The sequence below is a fragment of the Pithys albifrons genome, chromosome 1 (genome assembly GCF_047495875.1).
Source record: "Pithys albifrons albifrons isolate INPA30051 chromosome 1, PitAlb_v1, whole genome shotgun sequence".
NCBI lineage: Eukaryota > Metazoa > Chordata > Aves > Passeriformes > Thamnophilidae > Pithys > Pithys albifrons.
In genome coordinates, this window is record NC_092458.1 from 117139392 (window position 1) to 117155663 (window position 16272).

A 16272-nucleotide genomic window follows, 5' to 3' on the forward strand; every position below is an offset into this window, starting at 1 on the left:
ATCGTTCCACCTGGACCTCAATTTGCTCTCCAGATGGCTCGGTCCCCTAAGCTGCCCTGGCGTGCCGTGTTTTCCCTGCGCTGGGCTGGCTGTGCCGTGTCCCGCTCCTCCCTGGCTGTCGCTGACAGCTGCTGGCTCCTGCCCTGGAGCTCCCGGCGTGTCATTCAGCAGGAACAAAAGCGGATTTCTCCCCCACCTCTCCGCCAGGGAGGATAAAGGCGAAGCTTTTGTGCTTGCCCAAGCGTCGGTGCAGAAGGGCTGAGCTGTGCGGAAGGGACCGGAGTGCGAGCAGCTCCAGCGTGGATGAGAGCGCTCCGAGAGGCAGCCTGAGTGTGCGTTGGGTGCCACCGGGACACGAACTCCTGAGCCAGGTAACGCTGCGCTTTTTTGGGCTTGCAAAAACACCCCGAAAAACTCCCAAAGCAGCATTTGCTGCTCTGTGGGAATTGAAAGGAGAAAGTGACCCGCGGAGGGCAGTGGGGTAAACACACTCCTCTTTGGAGTTGGTATCACTTGCCTCATGGATAGACAGGAATGATGTGGGATGTAGAAGGGCATTTGGATTGATTGGGGGGGAAGAGCGAGTGGTTTCTTTCTGTAAGGAGGTCAGCCTGAGCTGTCTCTGCCCTGCACTGAGCTGTGCATGACCCTGATGGCTTGGGAATGTGCATGGATCAGGGAGCAAAGTGAGGATAATTTTTCTTCTCGGCCGCGTGTGTCAGCAGAGCGGGGAGTGTGCCGTGCTCTCCTCAAAGGCATCTCCACGGAGCTGCCTTTGTTGGAACTTCTCTAGGATACTTGGAACTAATAGCTGTTCCTTTCTGTACACAGCCCCGAGCACTCAGGAGCGTGTTGGGCGTGTTTGGAGCCTTCACCCACTCCCATGGGGGTTCTCAGATGTTTAGGTAGGGCTTGTCGAGCTGCTTCCCTGCTCTTTGGGTCTCTGCAGCTCCCTGGGGGCACTGGCAGCGGGGTTTTCCCACTGCCGGGGATTCTGAAGGCACAAAGGATTCAGTGATGCTTTCTCAGGGTAGCGGGGTGAAGATTTTCAGAACCAGGTGTGTGTCCCTGGTGCAGGTGCAGGAGGTGTCCTCTGGAGCACGAGGGAATCTGAGCTCCTTTGGGGTGTGTGGTCACACGTGGCTGTGCAGAAGATGCAGGTGTAGGAACAGATGAAGGACTAAGGCTAAGTTAGGGGTTTGACTCATGAGAAATTCAAGGTGATCCCCCTCCAGGGATGTGCTCCCTGTCCTCCTGCAGGGAGTGTGTGGACACCACAAAGCCACTGATTTTCTGGTAACTTATCACCCTAGAGGGGACTTGTGTTCCTGTCAGAGGCTTGTGGTGAGATGCTCCAGAGCCTGACCTGGGGGGAGCCCTTAAGAAGAGAGCATCTTGGAGCTGCTACAGAGCCTTAGAAAAGCAAGGTAAAATGTGCATGGCTGAGATCAGGAGCTCTGCCCTGGGTCAGGGCTGGGTCCTGCTGCTTGTGCCATCAGTGTGAGCTGTGAACTGTTAGAGCTTGACTGAGAGAAGTCTGCTGTGCCTCATGAAGTCCTTCAGAAAATACAAAAAATCATCTGGATACTCCATCTAGCACAGAGAGATGTCAGATGCAGCATCTCACCTGATTTTGGGCAGGTCATGCCATAGCAACCTTTGGCAAATCTCAGACTCACAGCCTTTACCTCTGGGTTCTGGGGAAACGTGGTGGGTCCCAAAAGCCAAAACATTGCATTGCTCTCAGCTGGGCTGTACTGTGGAGCACTCGAGAGGGTGGGGAAATCAGTTCATAAGAGCTGAGAGACATCAGAAAGAAAGGAAAGGGTGTTGAGGTGGTAGCATAGCACAGGTTGGGGAAGGCAACAGCCTTAGAAGGAACATCTACAAGCAGTTTGCCTGCTAAAATGGGGCTGGATTGGGAATATCACAGGGCCCATTTCTGTGCTGTGGTTTGGAGGAAGTGTTAGCTACTGTGGAGGAGTTGTGGGTGGATGAGGGGGCAGAGCCTGATTATATTTTGGCTGGATTCTGTACTTCCTCATGGCACTGAGGAAGATGCAGAAACCAGGATGTTGCTGACCATTGAAGGCAGATGTGTGAATAGTGTACTGACCTCTTGTCTCCTGCCTTGCTTCCCAAGCAGGATGCATCGAGTGATGAAAGAAGAATCCAGTTTGAGGACAAGCAGCCTGGAAAAAGTGCCCCGGGACCCAGGCAAAGACAAGCTACATGTGAAGCTGTGCAGTGGCTCCTGCCACGCCCAGCAAATCCTGCAGACTCTGAACTCCTTCCGGCACAGTGGCACCTTCACGGATGTGGTGTTGCTGATTGAGGGACAGGAATTCCCCTGCCACCGGGCCACCCTGTCAGCCAACAGCACCTATTTCAGGGCCATGTTTGGTGGCAGTCTTAAGGAAGGCCACCAGGACATCATCAACATCCAGAAAATCTCTGCTTCCACTATGTCCCTCCTTCTGGATTATATGTACGGGGGGAACATTGTCATTCAGGAGGACAATGTCGAAGGCATCTTGGAGCTGTCTGATCTGCTAGAGATCTCCAGGCTCAGGGATGCCTGTGTCACCTTCCTCGAGGGCCAGCTGCACCCGTGCAACTGCTTGGGCATCATGAAGTTTGCTGACTCCTTCTCCATTGCATCCCTGACAGAGAAGAGCAGGAGGTTCATGTTGGAGTGTTTTGTGGAGGTGTCATGCCATGAGGAGTTCCTGGAGATGGGTGTGAAGGAGCTGGTTGGGTACCTGTCAGACGAGCAGCTGGTGGTGCCCAGGGAGGAGGTGGTGTTCGAGGCGGTGATGCGCTGGGTGCGGCACGACGTGCCTGCCCGCAAGGGAGCCCTGAGGGACCTGCTGGAGCACGTGCGCCTGCCCCTGCTCAGCCCCACCTACTTCCTGCAGAAGGTGGAGATGGATGGACTCATCCAGGACTCCAAGGAGTGCATCCCTCTCCTGCACGAGGCCCGCAAGTGCTTCATTCTGGGGAACGAGGTCAGCTCCCTGCGCTCCCGGCCCAGGAGGTAAAACACAGCACCACCTTCCCTGCCCAACATGGCGCAAGCTGATGGATCCTTTATTTGATCGTTCATGTAGCTTATGGTTCTTGGGTTGGTTTTTTTCTTTTTTTTTTTTTTTGTTTGCTCTATTTTACCCCCCTCCTCATATTGCCTCACTTTTGGCCTCCCTGTTCCCAAAATGAAGGCACTGGAGTTGTGCCTGGCTTAAAGGATTCCTGGGAAATTTAATGCATGTGATGCTTTTTTTTTTCCATTGTGCTCTAATCACAGCAGGTGTTCAACGATCCTGTCCAGGGAGGTGTCCGGACCATGGCCAGGAGGAGATGTTTCAGCTCTTTATTTCTGTCTGCTTCCCCCAAAGGGTAGAGCACTGAGTTGAGACCTGGTTTCCATTCTCAGCTCTGTCACTGGTGTCATTTCATCTCTTTTGAGCTCTCCCTCACCTTCTCAGACTGTTAACAGGAAGCCTTGGATATATCTCAGTCCTGCTGGCCATCAGCATGGTGCTGACTCAAAGGCATTGCTGCAGGATTAGGAATTAATATCCAGGGGAGAAAAAAACATTGCCCATCTACCCACCTAGGCACCCCCCAGATTATTTATTTATTTTTTCTTTCCTTTGATTTACTGATGAATAGCAAGAAGGTGAGGAGATGATGGCCAGGCACCTTTGGTCTTTAGTGAATTGTCTCAGCCTGCACAAAGCATGGAAGAGCTGAGGACTGGACCAAGCCTTTCAATCCTCTTTCATTCTCCTCCTTCCTCTGCCCTCCCCTCTTGCAGAGAGGTTCTTTTCTCACCACCTCCTAGTTGGCAGGATTTCCCTTCCCCTGCCGTCTGCCTCGTCTGCTCGCTGCCATTAGGGCTGGAAAGGCAGAGAGATTTCCTGGAAACACTTCTCTCTCCAGGCAGAAAGCTTGCCCCAGGCAGGCTGCCAGGAGTGGCTTTCCACGCTCCTGTGGATTATTGGGCTTGATTGTGCTGGCAGGGGGAGGGTGAGTGGCAGGAGACAATGTCACCATGGACTTTTAAAGGTCGTTCTCATTTCTTTTCCCTGTGCGCTTTGGACCTGTTTCCACCTGAGCTGGGAGGTGCCTTTGATCTGATGGTGGGAACAAAAGGAAAGGTGGAGGGAGGGAAATGATTTGCCCAGAAAAGCAGTATTTGCTGCAGGAGAGGACCTTGTCCTGTCTACAGGACTATGCTGCTGATGCTCTAAATAGGATAGGGAATGATGGAAGGGAATAGGCTGGCCCAGGACTTACCCATGCCCTTCATGGTGCAGGTTCATGGAGCTGGCAGAGGTCATCGTTGTCATTGGGGGCTGTGATAAGAAGGGCCATCTGAAGCTGCCCTTCACGGAGCTGTACCACCCCGAAAGCAGGCAGTGGACAGCCCTCTCCAGCGTGCCCGGCTACACCAAGTCCGAGTTTGCTGCCTGCACGCTGAAGAATGACGTGTACATTTCAGGTGAGACAGCCTGGCCCAGATGGTCCCTTCCTGGTGACAAAGGACAGCACAAACGCTGCTTGGACAGACACTCTGTAGGTCTGTTCACCAGGACTCCTTCACATGCATCCTAGCTTTGGAGCAAAATCACCTCTTGGTGAAGGTTATGCCTTGGTGGCTTGGATTGTTCTGTCCCAAGGATTAATCCCACCTTTGAGGGGAATGATGGCAGTATTAAAAGCCTTCTGCTGGGCATCTCTCAAAGTGCTCAGCTGTGGAAGGAGCTGGTTTTGGCGGGTGCTGTCAGGAAGGGTTTCCTAAAACACCAGAGTCCCTGCCTGTCCCTCAGTTGGAATACAATGTCTGTCAGCTGAGTTCTGTATCAGGATGGAGCAGTGTGACAAGGACTGCAATCCCAGGCAGTACCTCCCTCGGGAAGCTGAGTTTATGTGGCCATAACCCCATAACCATATTCTGGCCTCAGCTGCTGCATTGCTTGGAGGAGCTGTGCAATACTGTGGTGTAGTGAGGTGGTGGGGCTGTCCTTGGGGTCACACCAGCCCTCCCCATCCCTCTTTTCCAGGGGGACACATCAGCAGCAGTGACGTTTGGGTGCTGAACTCCCAGCTGAACGTCTGGATCAAGTTGGCTTGTCTACAGAAAGGCCGATGGAGGCACAAGATGGCAACCCTCCAGGGCAAGGTGAGCAGGGGACCTTTAAAGCTGTTCCTGTGAGTGGATGTTGCTCTGGCCAAGTCCTGTCCTGCCCTCCCTTAGGCTGTGACAGCACAACCCATTAGGGTGACTCCAGGAGTTTCTAATTACCCTGCTGTGCTCCTCTTGTGGCAGATCTATGCTGTGGGAGGCTTTGATGGCTTTTACCGCCTCTCCAGTGTGGAGTGCTACGACACCTTCTCCAACAGCTGGGCCACCTTGGCCCCGCTGCCCCAGGCCGTGAGCTCAGCCGCCGTGGTCTCCTGCCTCAACAAGCTCTACGTGCTGGGAGGGGCTGTGGACGACACCTCTAACACGGACAAGGTACTGCTGGGGCATCAACAATGGGCAGACATCTGAGAAACAAAGTTTGGCAGGGAATGGGTTGTCCTTAAACTACAAGGGTGCCTTTTTTTCTGAAGACTAATGAAAGCTCTGTTCTAATAAGATGCCACACATTTAAAGAGAAGCCAGGGAGACTTAGGGACCAGAGAGGAAAAGTGTCAGGAGATGACAGTATGTTAGACATGCTTTCTGTAGAGCCTGGTCTGCCCTGGAACACCACTGGAACAAACCTTCCATACTGTTGGTGTTCACATCAGCAGCAATATGCTCCTCTTGCCTGGATGTGCATCTGCAAGGCAGATACTCTGCTTCTGGTCTCCTGAGCTGCAGGAAGAGCTGTCAGTGCTTCTTAACTCCATCTCCCAGTGCTGTCTGGGTCAAGCATAGCCTGTAGTTTGTCTGGAACACCTGAGTGCAAGGAGTGCTGGAACCCCTCATAGCTTTGCTCACTGCTCTGGGTGTTGGAGCTGCCACCTGTGTTTCTGTCTCGCTGCACTTTTACTTCTAGTGAGGAGCAGCTTTCCCCAAGCAGGGAGATGTGGTGAATTCATGTTCCCATAGCTGTGTTTCTTCTCCCAGGTCCAGTGTTACGATCCAGAGGACGACAAGTGGACGCTCTTGTCTCCCACTCCTTTTTCCCAGAGGTGCATCAGTGCTGTCTGCTTGGACAACATCATTTATGTTGTAGGTGGACTGCTCAGCAAAATCTTCAGCTATGATCCAAGGAAAGACAGCTGGCAGGAAGTGGCCACCCTCCCTGGGCCTCTGGTAAGGAAGAGGTTTAGGAAAGAAGCTCTGAGTCTTCTCTCTCTCATTGCAGCCCTCTGTGCTCTGCTGAGTTTGCAGGCAAGGGAAACACACTGTGGGCTTGGCTGTGAGCATGTGGACATGGCCTGTGCAGAGCAAACCAGCACGTGTCCTCACCATCAGTGTCCATGGAGGGATGTCCTCCTTTTGGAGGGTGTCTGTCCTACAGCAAACCCAAGTTTTCCTGAGAAGCTGGGTCTACACCAGCTATTAATGGTGGAGGAGTGGATCTCTGGGCTGGAACCACTGGTAGTGAGGACCCATTGTGCCCATGATACATTTCAGTGGGAGGGTCGTCCTGGTCTGTGTGTGGTGGTGGTTGGGTATCTTGGTTTAGTGCCATCCCAGGTGTGCCCTGCCCAGCCATGCTGCAGCAGGAGCTGGGGCTCAGGAAGAGGAATGATGGCACACAGCGTGCAGTGGTCTGAATTAAAATGCCCGTGAAAGCAGCCCTGTTAGTGGCTTTGCCAGGGAGGCACAGTCTGGCTCCCTGTGCCCTTGGTGTGCCTGGGGGACTGCCAGAAACAGCAGCAGTGCCTTCAGTGCCTTGAGGCATTTCTAGTGCCTAAACTCCTAGTGACCAGTGAGATTGGAGCACCTGGAGAGCCAGATGTGTCCTGTCCTCCCTGCTTTGCCTCCCTTCTGCTGGGCAGGGGACAGTGGGGCTCATTGAAGTGACTCAACCCCCTGCTCAGTTGCCCGAAGCTGGAGGTGTGATCCCTCAGCTCCTGGGCTTTCCTTCTGCCTTCCAGGAGAGCTGTGGCCTGACGGTGTGTGGAGGGAAGATCTACATCCTGGGTGGCCGTGAGGAGAACGGGGAAGGCACGGACAAGATGTTCATGTTCAACCCAGTGATGGGGCTGGTGGAGCAGCAGCCACCGCTGCAGCGCTGCACCAGCTCCCAGGGCTGTGTGACCATCCTGCAGCGCAGGGACAGGTGACCAGGGGCTCCTGTCTCACCCAGAGCCTGCCCTGGAGCCAGCCAGCTGGTGGGCAGACACCTCCCCTCTGGCAATGCCAGCCCCTGCAGAGGAGATGCTCCACCAGCCTTGGGCTGGTTTGTTCGGACCTCAAGCTGGTGCCAATGGATTTGATGCTGATCCAGGGGAGAGGAGGAAAGAGTCCTGAGCTGGGTGAAGCTGCATCACAGACCTTGCCACTGCAGCCCCTGGGACTTCTGCATTTGACCTGTACTTAGGTTTTCCTGGCTGCAGATGAGCGTCTTCTGCTGTGTTTGCAACAGGGGTTTGGTGTCCTGAAAGGACGTGTGTTTGCTGCAGAACTGTTCCTGTAAGAGTTGCAGTTCCAGGATCCAATCCTTTAGCTAAAAGCTGTCAGGTATTCGTGCATTTCTCTCTGTAGAGCCCCGTGCCAAAGCACAGTGGTGACCTAATGAGGTCCTCAACATCCATGAACAGTTAGTCTGGGCTTGGGACTTCCAAGTTGATAATGCCAAGAAAATGGCTGTCTAAATCCCCAAAGCCTGGTTAAAGAGTTGCTTGCAGCTGTGCCTCTGCACAGGCTGCAGGAGGGTCTGTGCCCCCAAAGCACAGAGTGCTGTCTCTGTTCATCCGTGTTTGGTGGTTGGACTGCTGTGTCTGTGTCACTGAGTGCACAAGTGAATCCTGCAGGCAAGGGTTCCTTCTTGTGAGAGCAGAAGTGGGGGAATATTCCTGTGTAGGAATGAAGAATGAAGGCCTGGTAGCCACAGAAGCACATCTGTCTCCTTTTGGCTCTGGGGTATGTACAAATATGAAAGTAAACTCCATCTTTCCCAGAGTGGGGTCCCTGGGAGCCCGAATGTGCTGCTCGTGTTGTGTGGAGGATGTTTGATTGCACAGACTGCATCGCTCCAGGCTGCTCTCAGCTCTAGAAGTGACCCTGAGCAGGCTTGATTTGGTAGAATAACCCTAGTTTTTGGTGTTGGTGTCTTTAGGCTGTGGCTGGAAGTGGTAATTTCTCTTGGCTCCGTGTAAATGGTCGTGTTATTCATTGAGGGAGGTGGGTTGGGCGGGAGGGGCGGGGCTTTGTCACGGAGGGGCGTGGCTTGTGCCGAAAGGGGCGGGGTCTGAGGCGGGGGCACGGGGCTTTGGCCATGGATTTTTAATTTCTGAGAGCAATTGCCAGCTAAAGTGTGCAGCTCTTTTGGTTGTGATGAAGAAGTTAGAGAAAAGGAGGAAGGAAGAAAAATTGTTACTTCAGAATAAAAGATCGAAAGAGATGATTATTCTCCTCATCTGCCCTGACGTTTCTGTCATCTCTCCTTTGGCCTGGCTTGTTTGAAATGAAAACGACTGTTCTCCTGTGCCACTTCCAAAGTACTGTTTGACTTCTTTGCTGGTTTTGTAGGGAGTCCTTAGGAGAACAAAGTTCCTGAGAGTAGGCTGGGGCGTGGCTTTGGCCAAGTGGGGCGGGGCTTGTGCCGGGGGGTCGCGGGTTTGAGCAAAAGGGGCCGCATGTTGGGCAGAAGGGGCGGGGTAAGGCCGCTCGAAGGCGGGAGTTGTGCATAAAGGGGCAGGGCTGGGGCTGGGAGGGGCGTGGTTCGGGCACAAAGCGGCGCGGCTTGTGCCGGGGGGCGGGGCTTTGGCACAGAGGGGCGGGGTTTGTGTCTGGAGGGGCGGGGCTTTATCCGGGAGGGGCAGAGATAGGGCAAAAAGGGGCGGGGCCTGGGCTGGAGAGGACGTGGCTGGGCAAAAAGGGGCAGGAGAAGGGCCGGGAGGGGGCGTGGCTTCCCCCGGGAGGGTCGGGGCTCCTGCTGGGAGTGGGCGTGGCTTTGGCAGGGAGTGGGCGTGGCTTTGTCAGAACAAGGCGGGGCTTCTGCCGGCAGGGGGCGGGGTCTGTGCCGGCAGGGGGCGGGGTCTGTGTCGAGAGAGGCGGGGCTTGGGCGTGCCGGTGGCGGGGGGGTTGCGGGGGGGGAGCGGAGCGTGGCGGGCGCGTGTCAGGCGGGGGCGGGGTCTGGGCCATGAAGGGCGTGGCTTTTGCCGGCAGGAGAATCTGTGTCTGGAGGGGGCGTGGCTTGAGCGGGGGGCGTGGTTTCCGGGGGTGTGGCTTTGGACGGGGCGGGCCTTTGCCACTAAGGGGCGGGTCTTGTGTCAGTGATTTCTAATTTATGAGAGCAATTGCCATCTAAACTGGGCGCCTCTTTTGATTGTGATGAAGAAGTTCGGGAAAGCAGAAAAAAATAAAAATTGTTCCTTCAGAATAAGAGGTCTAAACCCCCGGAACGTACCGGTTGTGTGCCAGGCACTTGCCAGGCATGTTTCATGCTCTGCCTTGGTGTGGCAGAACACAAAGCATGAAACTGCCCATCACTACAATCTGCATCAGCTCCGGAGAGGACTTTTCTCAGCCCACGTGCACAGCCCCTCCTGGCTGTGTTTGCAGCAGTGCCCAGCCTTGCTCTGGGAGCTCTGTGTGGCAAAAGTTGTAAAAGGAAGGAGTGATCATCTGCAAAGCACATGCTGTAATTTCAGCTTGATGTATTTAAGCTTTCAGAAACAAAATAAAAGACTTTTTCTTGCTCTCCAAACCAGCGATTGTCAGTCACTTGCAGGTGGTACAAATCCATCCCTGTGGGTTTCCTGCTGCCTGTCTCAGCTGCTGGGTTATTTGGGGCATCTTTGTTTTATGCAGGGGAGCCAGAGGGAAGATAAAGCTTTTTGTGAACAAATCACATCGATGGTGTAGACAGCAAGGTCTTGGGGGCCTGATAACATTTGTCTATGACGCACAAACCACAGGAATTATAAATAACCTGGAAGACCAGGCTGCTGTGGAAAGCAAGTTGAACTGTTTAACAAGTAAAAAATGGCCTTTTTCATCCTTTTTTGGGAAAGATTTCACCGCTCAGAATGTCCACTGGACTCCTCCAAGGTAGAAAGTGGAGCCTCCTCCACAGTCCGCAGGGAGAAGGGACCCCTCGAAAGAGTGAGTGGTGGAATCCCAGAACGGTTTGGCTTGGAAGGGACCCTAAAAATCACCCAGTGCCACCCCCTGGCCGTGGGAAGCCACTTCCCCTTGTCCTGGCCCTTGGTGCCTATGGAAACATCCCTGTCCTCCATCCCCTGGAGATGTGGGAGCTGCCTTTGCCTTGGGCTGTCCAGCTGGCAGGAGATGATACCATCGTGGGGGGTGGGGGCAGCAGGGCAGGGCTGCACGTCCCAGCTGAGAGGATGAGCTAGAGCTGATTAATTCAGATTAAGGGCCATAATGGCCAGCTGGGAACTGGTGGGCAGAGATAAAAGCAGTTTCACTGGCTGTCCCTTTAGGTTGAAATATTCCCAGAAGAAGGAAGGAGAGGAGGCAACTGTGTCAGATTTATTGCAAGGTTGATGTTTGCAAGATTTATTTCCCATTAAATAATGGTAGGACCAGCAGAGTCCTTGAGACCTGGTCTCTGGTTTCAAATGCCCATTTCATGTGGCATTCTTGTTCCATATGTTTATCAGTTTGTAGAGATAAGGACCCCGCTGGCCCCGAGGGGATGCGGGTGCCCAGAGCACCAAGGAGCTGCTGCTCTGCTTTGTGTGCCCAGGGTTGCCCAGCAAGTCAGTGGCAGAACATGGGTTTCCATGGACATGTTCCATAGTCTGTGCCAGGGCTTTTCAGCCTCCGTTCTTTCAGTTCCTGTAGTCTGCTCCTTGCATGCAAACATGAGTTTCCCTGGCCACAATCCCCTGCTTTGTCTGCAATGCCTTGGCCCAGGGGAATCGAGATGGGCTTTGCATGACTCCCATGAACAACCACCCACAGCTGGGAGAGCTGGAAAAGGCACCAGTGCACAGGCAGAGACATTTCAGGCTTATAAAAGAGAAATAGCACAAATTCCAGAAGTGGTGCAAAGAGACTAAATTTGGGCATTTTCATAATGCACAAACCTGAGGTCACGTAACTCAATAGCCAGGTGGGAAGTTGCAAACGTGCTGAAGTGAATATTTCCTTTCCTGTCAGTAATGAATGGCAAAACTTTGCATGGGCTCAGGAAAGCCAAAGCTACAACCTGCTGGGGGAACACACCAGTGACAGCTCAGGTAAGATCTCTCACCCTGCAGAGCTACCCCAGCCCTGGGCAACAACAGCACAAGGACATGGAGCTGCTGGAGAGTCCAGAGGAGGCCCCGGAGCTGCCGCAGGGCTGGAGCCCCTTTGGAGCCAGGCTGGGAGAGCTGGGGGGGGTCACCTGGAGAGGGGAAGGGTCTGGAGAGACTTGAGAGCCCCTTGCAGTGCCTAAAAGGGCTCCAGGAGAGCTGGGGAGGGACTGGGGACAAGGGATGGAGGGACAGGACACAGGGAATGGCTTCCCACTGCCAGAGAGTAGGGATAGCTGGATATTGGGAAGGAATTGCTGGCTGTGAGGGTGGGGAGGCCCTGGCACAGGTTGGGCAGAGAAGCTGTGGCTGCCCCTGGATCCCTGGGAGTGTCCAAGGCCAGGTTGGAGCAACCTGGGCTGGTGGGAGGTGTCCCTGCCCATGGCAGGAGGGATTGGAACAAAATGGTTTTAACGTCCCTTTGAACTCAAACCATTCTGGGATTCCAGGTCTTACTTGTCCCTTCCATTGGTCTCAAAATACTGGATTAGAAAGATGTTTAACCTGAGCCCAAAGAGCTGGTTTAGGGTCTAAAGGCACAGTTTGCCAAGGGCTCATGTAACACCTGCTCCCACCTGGAAAACCCAAGAAGAGCAGGCTCTGCTCCAGCTGCTGAGCAGCACCAGCCTTCACCTGAATGTCCTCTTGGGCTGAGCTGAATTTGCCTCCCCGAGAGGGTTTGGCCTGAAACAGCTTTGCTGCCAGAGCTGAAGGGATGTGTGGGGGCTACACAGAGATCCAAACCAGCTTTGTCCACCATGCCCCTCAGACAGATGAGGTGAGTGGAGTGATCCTGTTGATGGAGCTTTGATTTGAAGGCAGGCTAAACAAGAGAGATTTCTTCAGGTCAGGGGAATACTGAGCAGCTGGTCACATGCTAAATCTTTCTGTCCAGCTGGGGGACTCCTGGGAATGATATTCCCCCCATTTGTAACAAAGCTGGTAGCAGACACTGCAGGGCTCATTAATGGACTGTGAGGTGTCTGTAAATGCAGCCCTGGGGACTTGGCTGGGCACAGCACGGGCTGGAGCTGCTTTGGCTGTGGAGGAGATTTTTGGAGTGACTCAGAAGCTTTTCCAGCTCACATGTGGTGAGACTTTTGTCCCTTGCTTCCCTGGCTGGTGACAATTTGCTTTCTAACCAGGGGCCAGAGGGAAGAGCTGCTGGTTTTGATTGCAAAGACAGTACAAGAGATTGTAAAAAGTCTCAGGGCATTCCTTCTGCCTTTACTGTTCCCTGCTTGGGCTCTGGCAGAGGCCAGAGGAGGCTTTTGCCTCAGCAGAGAAGGATTTTGAAGAGAACTGATGGAAGGGTTTGCCCACAGAGGTTGTGCAACCTCCACGCAGGGAGGTTTTCAAGCCCCAACTGGGTGAACCCTGAGGTGCCCCTAAACTGCCCCTGCTGTGAGCAGGAGCTGCCCCAGAGCCCTGCTGGGGTTGCTGCAGGCACTGGGATGCCATGGGACAGCCCTTGGAGTTGGTCAGGAGAGGCTGATAAAGAGCAGAGAGAGGATTTTGCCTGCCCCAGGTGAGGAGAATCTCCTGGAGGCTGAAATACCCCCAAAGCCATGTGGGTTCCCATGCTGGTATTCTAATTTTTCAGCCTTTGCTCTGTTCTTATCAGTCCTGCTGGCTCCACACATTGCACACTGAGGCAGAGGCAGTTTTGCTCTCTTCTGAAAGGGGTTTCTTCTCTCAGAGGGTCTCCCCCAGCCCCTCCATGCTTGGCCCCCATCCTGTACCTCCCCCTGGAGCTGCTCAGGATTACAGGGCAATGTTGCTTCCACCAAGGCCAGTGGGGTCAGAATGCAAATGGGGGAATCTCAGCATGAAATTTATTTGTCCTCCGGCTGATTCACATGGAAGGTGTCAGAAGTGGTGATGGACAGGCTGAGCTTTGCCCAGAGGGGACAGCCTGGGGCAACCCTTGGTGCAAAGAGCAGCCCCAAACCCATCACTACACAAATGCACGTGCAGGTAAAAGGAGTGCTTCCCACCTGTGCAGAGGAGAAGGAATAAGAAATATTTACTTTCTCCACTGTCAATATTTAACCAATTTATTCCAGGAAAAAAGTAGCAAGTGAAGAAACAACTGAGTAAGACGGGAGTGGAGCTGCCCCAGTGGGAATTTGGAGTTTGCCTTCTCCTCCCATAAAGGAAACCTCCTCCTTGTGCCCAAATCATCCTGGGAAAAACCCAGCAGAGAGCACTGGTTGGTTTGTTTTCTCCTCTTTCCAAGCAAATCTTGTCAGTCAGGTAAGCCAAGTAATGAGCTTTCCATCTGAGGGGTTCTTAGGGCACTATTCCCCAGGGCACTTGGGAATCACGGGGGGTGTCTGTGTCTATACACAGAAATGTACGTGTATTTAGCTTGACATTTTGACCCATGTTTTTATTTGTAAAGACCCATAAAAAGCCAGTTAAAAGCATAAACTTTCCATGAGAGAGTTTTCCAGGAAAACGGAAATATTTTGTTCTATTTTTCATAATAATGATAACAATAATAATAATATTATCAATAACTACAACGATTAATAAAAATAATTTTGGTTAAAATTCTGAAAAGGTGTAGAATTTTTTGGTACTAATTGTACTTCCTAGACTACTACTACTTCTATGGCTAAAGATGTGGAATTCCCCTAACAAAGATGTTTTTCCCCAGCAAAGAACTGCCGTAACTACATGGAAAGCCCAGCGCGGGGCTTGGGGTGCCTGTGGCTGTAGATATTCCGTGTTATCAGTGGGAGAGGAACGAGGCGGAGCAGCCAAGCCAGCGAGGCGGAATCCGGGCTGTTTGGGGACACCTGTGCCAGCTGCGGTGCCCAAAGCCCGGCAGCGCCGGCACTGCCCCATCGCCCAAGAAGCGCCTTCCCAGCCCCATTCCCTGGGCAGAAGCGCCATCTGCTGCAAGCCCATCGCTTCTCCGTCCCCAAACTGCGAAGGTTTCCTAAACGCCACCTAATTTGGAAAAGCAGAGGACAGAGCAGGTGTTTCCCATCTCCACAGGTCTCTGAGGCACCTCTGCAAAGCCCCTTTTGCTTCTGAAGAACATTGGGCTCCCCTCCCTGTCGGGGCGTCCAGCGCACACAAAGCTCCCGGCTGGACCTGCAGCGCTGGAATTGAGGTGGGTCCTTGTTTGAAACACGAGGAGGAATCAGATGAGAGGAAGGTTCAACTGAGCTCTGGGCAGGGGAAGATCATTCTCATTACACTCCACTGCAGTGCAGCTGGGAAAGTCCGGGACAAGACTCCCAGGATAATCCAGGCTCACCAGCTCCTCTTGGCATCAAAAAACCCTCATCTCATTCCTGCCATGGGCAGTGGCACCTTCCACTGGACCAGGTTGCCTGAACAATGTCCCTATTGATTTTTGAAATGGCTTCTCTTTTCCTTCTAATTTTTTTCTAAGTCTTGTGCAGTTCCTTGTTCTTTCCTTGCTCTCTGGGGCAGGAACTCTTGCTCTGCACTTTGAAGGGGGTCTTATATGGCCATGTGTCCCCACTGGAAAGTACCAGGATCTTTGTCCATGGCCTGGACTTTGAAATGCTCTGCTGATCCATGAAATAATCCCCATGGCCATCTCCGAAGGTGGGAGGGATGGGCAGTCCCAGAGCAGCCTAAGCTGCAGATAAACGTGCTTGCACTTTTAGGGGTATTTCTTTTGGTGTTCTCCTTAAATCTGGTCACTTCTAAGGGCAGTTTGGAAACTGAAGACCGACCCCGAGGCTGTTCCAAGTCCCAGGGCAGTGGGGCCAGGACACTGCTTGCAGTCTTGCTCCTCTCCACCGGGTGTCATGTCGAAACCAGCAGCCCTGCCCTCTGTAGCTCTGCCCGGGCTGTACTTGAGCTCACGTTTGCTCTGCTTTCCAGTAGGAATTTCTCAACCTGGAAAGGGCGTTGTCCTCTTCTCCCTGAGGCTGTGCTAGTTCAGATTATTCTCTGCTGCAAAGGGATCTGCATGTGAATATTGTCCTTGGTGGGTGCCCTGTGCTGTCTGTATGGAATTCTCTGTCTGGAATTCTCTGTGCAGAATTTTAAGAACGGAGCAGAGAATTTTGAAGCAGACTGGAAAATACAGTAGTGCTCGTATTTTTATTGGAACATATGGTCATGCTCATATTTATATGGGATCATACGGTAGTGCTCATAATTATATGTAAACATACGGAGTGCTCATATTTATACGGGAAAATACAGTAGTGTTTGTATTTGTACTGGAAGATACGGTAGCGCTTGTATTTATACGGGGCTATACGGTAATGCTCGTTTTTATATAGGAAGACACGGTAGCGCTCGTATTTATACGGGAAGATACGGCAGTGTTCATATTTGTACTGCAAGTTACGGTAGTGTCCATATTTATACGGGACGATACGGTAGCGCCCATATTTATAATGGAAGTTACGGTAGCTCTCATATTTATACAGAAAGATACGGTAGTGCTCGTATTTATACGGTAAGATACGGTAGTGCTCATATTTATATGGGACGATATGGTAGCGCTCGTATTTATACGGGAAGATACGATCGTGTGGTCCCGTGGTGTAGTGGAGAGCACTCCGGACTCTGAGTCCCCAGGGTCGTGAGTTCAAGTCTCGGTGGAGACCGTCCCCTGGCAGTTAAATGCCTCCCTGCCATCCGATCTCGTCAGATCTCGGATGCTACGCAGGGTCGGCCCCGGTTAGTATTGGGTGCTGTAGACAGTCCCGAGGACTTCACTGTCACTGTCCAAGCTCGCTCGGCCGTGGTAGATGGACCTTAGGACTTAAACGGTGGGGCCAGTTCTGCGCATGCTGTGCCTCACCTAAAAATCCACTGCGCAGGCTGGAAGGGCTC

General features: G+C 52.9%; 1 protein-coding gene across 2 annotated transcripts; it reads left to right on the top strand.

Annotated features, from left to right (window-relative positions):
- Positions 1-259: 259 nt before the first annotated feature.
- Positions 260-8346, top strand: KLHL35 (kelch like family member 35). Of its 2 annotated transcripts, none has more exons than XM_071573286.1 (7): positions 260-371; positions 2144-3037; positions 4320-4504; positions 5067-5185; positions 5333-5521; positions 6122-6310; positions 7102-8346. In XM_071573286.1, exons 2-7 carry the CDS (start codon positions 2148-2150, stop codon positions 7288-7290), a joined length of 1761 nt encoding a protein of 586 aa, XP_071429387.1. In that variant the 5' UTR covers positions 260-371; positions 2144-2147; the 3' UTR covers positions 7291-8346. The 2 variants fall into 2 exon arrangements, with proteins under 2 accessions (XP_071429387.1, XP_071429378.1); XM_071573277.1 differs by having other exon boundaries at positions 2147-3037.
- Positions 8347-16272: the final 7926 nt, after the last annotated feature.